The following is a 7,189-nucleotide window of genomic DNA, read 5'->3' on the forward strand; positions in this document are numbered from 1 at the left end:
ACACAGTTGATGGACAGAATGTAGAACAATGTCATACATTCACCCCAGTACAAGGATCTGGGCCTAAATCCATCGTTTTTTTGCACTCCACACCACCCTGGGTTAGACACTGGCTATATGCAAATCAGCTCTGACCCTGTGCCTCATGGGAACAGTCCAGTCCGAACTACCAAGCCATGTCTTTCCCAGACCGGAATCAAGCATCCAAGGACCGGTTTCTGGCTATCAGCCTTCATCAGCCTGGATAGCTTGACTCCAGTGGTGTGGAGAGCCTGGGACTCGTGTCTGATTCCGTTCTGGGAAAGACATGGCTTTTGTAGTTCAGACTGGACTGTTCCCATGGGGCACAGGGTCAGCGCTGATTTGCATATCGCCATTGTCTAACCCAGGGTGGTGTGGAGTGGAAAAACGATGGATTTGGGCCCAGATCTTTGGACTGGGGTGAATGTGTGACATTGATCCACATTCTGTCCATCACTGTTGTGTTTGCAATTACCGCTCTAAGTGTACTGGGGATGCTCAGACGTGAGTCCCAGGCACTCCACACCACTGGAGTCAAGCTAGCCGGGCTGATGAGAGGTGTTACCTCGAAACCGGGCCGGTCCTCGGATGCTTGATTCCGTTCTGGGAAGGACATGGCTTTTGTAGTTGGGACTGGACTGTTCCCATGGGGCACAGGGTCAGCGCTGATTTGCATATCACCATTGTCTAACCCAGGGTGGTGTGGAGTGGAAAAACGATGGATTTGGGCCCAGATCTTTGGACTGGGGTGAATGTGTGACATTGATCCACATTCTGTCCATCACTGTTGTGTTTGCATGTACCGGTCCTGAGCATCCCTGAGATACAATAGACTATTGACTTTATTGATACCAATTTGTGTACATAGTTTTGGTATACTGAGGCCCCCAAATGATCTTTTCGAATATAGGAGACCATCACATGTGTATGCAGGAAGGTGTAGAAAGTGTTTGACATACTTTTTTATTGTTTGATCAAGAACATTCAATGTTTTTGCTTCTGTTCCTGACATTTCTAATTTGAATGATAGTTAAGGTATCAAGTACTGACACCATATTTCAATTTTCTGCGTGGGCTTAAGTGGTAGATTATCAAGTTTTTGAGCCCAATTGACAAGAACCTCATTAATTCTGTTGTTGCTTGTATGACCAGTGTGTGGATCAAAGTTCAATCCGAGGTATCTCTCACTTTCTCCTGGATGAATATTTCCAATATTTTCTTTTTCAAATTGCCATGGTTTACAGTTGTTGATCAGTATTTTGTCTTTATGGTGACTGATATAAAATCCATGTGTCTTTTTCACATTCAGTTTTAGTCCTGTAGCTTTACTGAACTTTTCAATGATCTTCAGATTAGTACTCATTCCTTCCCAGGTACTGCTGAGTACTGCAATGTCATGAGCAAAGGCGTGAGCGGTGATTTGCTCACTAAGATCATCTGATCCAAGCGTGAATCCCTTGCCATTTTTCTGAAGATCACAGATCAGAGGATCCATGGCAATGTTAAATAGTAGTGGGGATAAAGAGTCACCTTGTTTGACCCCAGATATCATTGTTATTTCAGGAGTTTCTTCGTTGTTCTTTCCCTTGAAAGATGTTTTTGAGTCAGTGTATAAGCCTTTTATTATTTCTCTGATGTTTGGTGGGACTCTTTGCCTTGCGAGACTCTATATAATGTGACCTTGGCTGACAGAGTCGAAGGCTTTTGATATATCAATGAACACAACTGCTAATGAGTGACTGTTTTTTCGTGCTCCTTTTATGGTATTTTGCAGGATAGTCAGATTCTCGAGACAGCCTCTCCCCTTCATGAAGCCTTTTTGTCTCTCATTCAATTCAACAAAAACTGAGAGTCTTCTATTTAATGTTTTTGTGAATAACTTCATGAATGCAGTAGCGATGGTAATTGGACGCCAGTTACTGATTTTTGTAAGTTCATTAATCGGTACATTCTTGGGTATCAAAATTGATCGATTCTTTTTGATAATTTCTGGCACTCTTCTCATTAACAACCAAGACGATAGAAATCTGGGAAGCAGTCTTGGTTGCCTGCTGTGCACTTTATATAAGTCATTCAGACCTATCTTATCAGGACCCACTGCTTTCTTCATATTGGAGCTCTCAAAGGCATGAGTTATATCGAGCAGTGTTATTTCTTTGCAAAGATGTCTAATTTCATAGTCCTCTGGTATTCGATCGATCGGCATGAATTTAGGGTTCTTGTTTTCTTTTTCAATTATGCTTTTGTAGTATTGGAAGATTTTATCAGCATTGATTTGGCAAGTGGCATCTTCTGCCCCATCAGTGATAATCCTGGCAATTTTCTTTTTGTCTTTCTTAAACATTGCCTGGTATTCTTTATAGCTGCTCTTTGCTTTTGCATAATTTTTCTTGTGCGTCCGATTAAGCTTTTCGTTTTTCTTGTCTTTTTTTTGTTATTTTGTTTCCTGTTGAGGCATTCTGGTGCTCATCTTGAGCAGAGTACATAGGATCATTATTGATTACACTTGTTGGTTCATTTGTTGTTACTCTTGCTAGATGAGGATTATGTCAGTGGTGTTTTCTGCGATATAAGTCACTACTTCCTCCATCAGATCCATAGCAGCATCGTGCTGCTCTACGTTTTGAGTGTACTTTTCGATTTCTGATATTCTGTCTTCTAGTTCAGTAAAGTTCTTGATTTTTTGCGCACGTTTTCGAGTGATAAAGTCTCTGTGCTTTTCTGTTGTTACTTCCACTGTAACCTCTGGTTCATCGCAAGAGTCCTTTTCAGAAATATTTGATGCTTGCAGTACATCTTTTGCGGATTTTTTGCTTTTATCTCTTCTATCTCCTTTTTTCTGCAATTTGTTTACTGTTCTTGTTGTCAAAATGTGGAACGATCAGCGCATTAATATTCCTCTTATTTTAATATACTTTTTCCAATTCTGCTAGTAGCAGTATTTTTTCTTGTGACCATAACTTAGACGGTTTGCTGTTTGCTAGAGCTGCTAGTCTAGCCTCATTTTGTGCTCTTGGATGCGCATGCCGAGCATGTTGAGAAACACCAATTTTTGTTCCAAATCTGATATCACAGAAGCTGCACAGGAATGGCAGCTCTCCTTTTTGAGGTCTTCCTTTACATTTGGCATAATGGCATGCAATATTGTGATATTCGGCTTCTTTGTCCCATTTTGAACAGTACGTTTTGAGATAGAAGCCTTTGTGCTTGTTGGAGACATGTTTTCTCAGTTCTTTAAAGGTTCCCATTATGTCTCCACACAAGTCACATTTATATCTTTCGTTTGGGTATTTCCAGTAAGTGACTTTTTTGGTGTAATCACTTTTTTTTGTTGTTACATCTTTGATGACCTCGTACACATCGGGAAGATCATCAAATTTTGCTGTACCAATGTCATTCTTGGCTGAGGTGGCTACAAACTCAATGGATTTGCTGAGGTCTACTGCTGTGTCTTCTTCTGCTATAGTGGGTGTACTAAGATCTATATCGGGATCTGAATCGTTGTTATTCGTTGCATTGTTGGAAGCTAGTGCTGGTTTGTCAAATTCGGTGAGGAGGTTAATGATTTCTGGGAAAGACAGCACCTCCTTACGCCATCTTAACGGGGTTTTTATTCTCCAGAAATCACCCCATCTGGAATTGGGTTTGTTTGCTTCGCCATTTCTCACTATCACGCTCGCTGCCATGATAGAACCTTGTTTGGCCTGTCTCTATATGCTTCTCTACGCAGAGTCTAGCATTTCAGAGACAGTTACCGGCGGGACCACTGGGAGGTAAAGGCCACTACAACCGAGAATAGGTTAAGAGAGTCATAGTTACTCCCGCCTTTTACCCGCGCTTCATTGAATTTCTTCACTTTGACATTCAGAGCACTGGGCAGAAATCACAACGCATCAACACCCGCCTCGGGCCTTCGCGTTGCTTTGTTTTAATTAAACAGTCGGATTCCCCTGGTCCGCACTTGTTCAAAGTCAGCTGCGAGGAGGGGGCACGGGGATAGGCGACCACCGCAGCTGGGGCGATCCACAGGAAGGGCCCGGCTCTCGTCCAGAGTCGCCGCCGCCCCGGAGGGAGGCGCCTCGTCCAGCCGCGGCACGCACCCAGCCCCGCTTCGCGCCCCAGCCCGACCGACCCAGCCCTTAGAGCCAATCCTTATCCCGAAGTTACGGATCTGATTTGCCGACTTCCCTTACCTACATTGTTCCAACATGCCAGAGGCTGTTCACCTTGGAGACTTTGCTGCGGATATGGGTATGGCCCGGCGCGAGATTTACACCATCTTCCCCGGATTTTCAAGGACCAGCGAGCGCTCACCGGACGCCGCCGGAACCGCAACACTTTCCAAAGCTCGGGCCCCTCTCTCGGGGCGAACCCATTCCAGGGCGCCCTGCCCTTCACAAAGAAAATAGAACTCTCCCTGGGGCTCCCGCCGGCTTCTCCAGGATCATTTGCGTTACCGCACTGGACACCACGAGGGCGCCTGTCTCCGCCACTCTGGGTTCGGGGATCTGAACCCGACTCCCTTTCGATCGGCCGAGGGCAACGGAGGCCATCGCCCGTCCCTTCCGAACGGCGCTCGCCTGTAGGAGAGTAGGGTCTGCTTCCTATGGTCACCCCCACTTTTTGCTTTACTGGTTTTCGACTTAGAGTACCTTGTCCCTAGTAATCCGGAGGAAGGCTACCCCTCTTTCTGGGAACAAGTGTGCACCGCACGGCTCAGGGGATCCTAGGCGCGAACATGCCTGACCTCCTGGAGCCCTGGCTGGGATCCGGGAAGCGAATGGCACCTCATCTGGACTTCCAGTGAAGCCCGGCCATCTGGTCGCCCCATTGGGTGCGACCAGATGGCCGAGTGGAAAGGTGCGACCAGATGGCCGGGACCGACATGACTCCAATCTGCCTGCCCCGAGCTTCCGCGGGAGGGCTCCCGCCTGCCCTTCCAGGGCTCGCGGGAGGGCTCCCGCCTGCCCTTCCGGGGCCGCAGGGCTCCGGGGCCGCAGGGCTCCGGGGCCGCAGGGCTCCGAGGCTCCAGGGCTCCGAGGCTCCAGGGCTCCGAGGCTCCAGGGCTCCGAGGCTCCAGGGCTCCGAGGCTCCAGGGCTCCGAGGCTCCAGGGCTCTGAGGCTCCAGGGCTCTGAGGCTCCAGGGCTCTGAGGCTCCAGGGCTCTGAGGCTCCAGGGCTCTGAGGCTCCAGGGCTCTGAGGCTCCAGGGCTCTGAGGCTCCAGGGCTCTGAGGCTCCAGGGCTCTGAGGCTCCAGGGCTCTGAGGCTCCAGGGCTCTGAGGCTCCAGGGCTCTGAGGCTCCAGGGCTCCGAGGCTCCAGGGCTCCGAGGCTCCAGGGCTCGGACTGCAGGGCTCCGGGGGCTCCAGGGCTGCAGGGCTCCGGGGCTCCCGGGCTCCTGGGCCGCAGGGCTCCGGGGCCGCAGGGCTCAGGGGGGCTCTGAAACCCCACGCTGGGCCTCAAGCACGGGGAGGACTGCCCGGGACCCATGGAGCCCATCCCGGGTACTTTGCCACACCCCGGGCTAGAGGAGGGAGCCCCGGACGCCTGGGAGGTGTTCCCCGGTCATCACCCATCTGGTCCCCGGCAGGGAACCGCCAGCCCCAGAAGGGTGTCCGGGCATACCTTTGCCCCTAGTAATCTGGAGGAAGGCTACCCCTCTTTCTGGGAACCCGTGCGTGCCGAGTGACGGAGGGGACCCAGGGCGCCAACGTGCCCGACCTCCTGGAGCCCTGGCTGGGATCCGGGAGGCGAATGGTACCTTATCGGGACTTCCAGGGAAGCCCGGCCATCTGGTCCCCCCATTGGGAAGCATTGGGTGCGACCAGATGGCCGAGTGGAAAGGTGCGACCAGATGGCCGGGACCGACATGACGCCAATCTGCCTGCCCCGAGCCTCCGCGGGAGAGCTCCTGTCTGCCCTTCCAGGGCTCCGGGGCTGCAGGGCTCGGGCTCCGAGGCTCCAGGGCTCCGAGGCTCCAGGGCTCCGAGGCTCCAGGGCTCCGAGGCTCCAGGGCTCCGGGGCTGCAGGGCTCCGGGGCTGCAGGGCTCCGGGGCTGCAGGGCTCCTGGGCTCCAGGGCTGCAGGGCTCCCGGGCTCCAACCAGGCCGGGGAGATCAGTGAGTCTGCCCAGGCACGAGGGACTCCTGTCCCGGGCACACAGACCCTCAGGACGGGCCCCCGTTTTCCACAATTTTTTTTCCAAAATTCTGCGTAGTGTGTGTAGTGGCACTACGCAAACTACGCCCAGCCCGAGCTGTAATACCTGCAGAGTAAATACCCGTGTTGTCACATCTGATATATGTAAGTATGTGTATATCCACACCTGGCGATGATGCTGACGACCGTGAATGTCTCAAGCCAGATAGCCTTAGTTAACATCAAGTCTAATTTTAAGGTGTCCTTGTGTCACTGCAGTATACGCTTTTAGTGTACGGTGTATGTGAGGAGTGGTCGTCCTAAGGTGAATGGATTGTAGCAACTAATTTGGTTACTTGTGTTGCTCACGAAGTTAGTTACTCTTTGGAGTAATTTTGCAGTATGGTGATACATCTCAACTGGCCAAGTGCTCTTTGTTTAGTTCTCCTACTTAGACTTTTCTCTCCAATACTGCCCACTCCCGTGAAGATAAACCTACCATGCTGTGGGCGGTCGGTCCCTGAGCTCTTGAGCAACTATAATGTCGATGTACCGTTACCAGATAGAGATAAAAAACCACCTACGTTTTATGTTGCATTTCTTTTTATGTTGCATTTCTTTTTACAGCCTTCTAATGCGCCTCTCTTCTCACTCCTTGTGTTTCAGGGATTGGAGAATATTGACTGAGGAGCTCGTTGGATGAAAGAAGAACTCGCAACTGTGGAAACAACTTAACGACGTACATGTTGCTTTGTACATAGATACCTGAGAAATAAAGACTATTGAGTTATGACGTGCTTTATTTATTTTTTCATTCTGTAATACAAGATTTCCATATTATAAATTGTGAGCGCCTTACAAATCTAGTAAGATTCATTTTTACTAATGATTTCTTCCAGCAGCAAAATTAATGTAAATGATTTGTTGGTGTTTTATAAACTCAGATAATTATTTTATGTAGGTATATTAAATGGAACAAAATATTCGTAATTATGAGAGCTGGGTCGCATGGAAACCGCCTTCAGGTTGATGC

At 49.4% G+C, this 7,189-nt stretch overlaps 1 protein-coding gene across 1 annotated transcript in view; it reads left to right on the forward strand.

Moving 5' to 3' along the window:
- The window catches only part of NDUFA1 (NADH:ubiquinone oxidoreductase subunit A1), a 133,922-nt gene extending 126,975 nt beyond the window's left edge, over positions 1 to 6,947 (forward strand). Inside the window, exon 3 of the mRNA XM_078685969.1 lies at positions 6,823 to 6,947. Within this exon, the coding sequence (XP_078542095.1) occupies positions 6,823 to 6,843 (21 nt within the window). The 3' untranslated portion in view covers positions 6,844 to 6,947. The remainder of the gene's footprint in view (positions 1 to 6,822) is intronic.
- Positions 6,948 to 7,189: the final 242 nt, after the last annotated feature.

The sequence above is a fragment of the Lissotriton helveticus genome, chromosome 4_1 (assembly GCF_964261635.1).
Source record: "Lissotriton helveticus chromosome 4_1, aLisHel1.1, whole genome shotgun sequence".
NCBI lineage: Eukaryota > Metazoa > Chordata > Amphibia > Caudata > Salamandridae > Lissotriton > Lissotriton helveticus.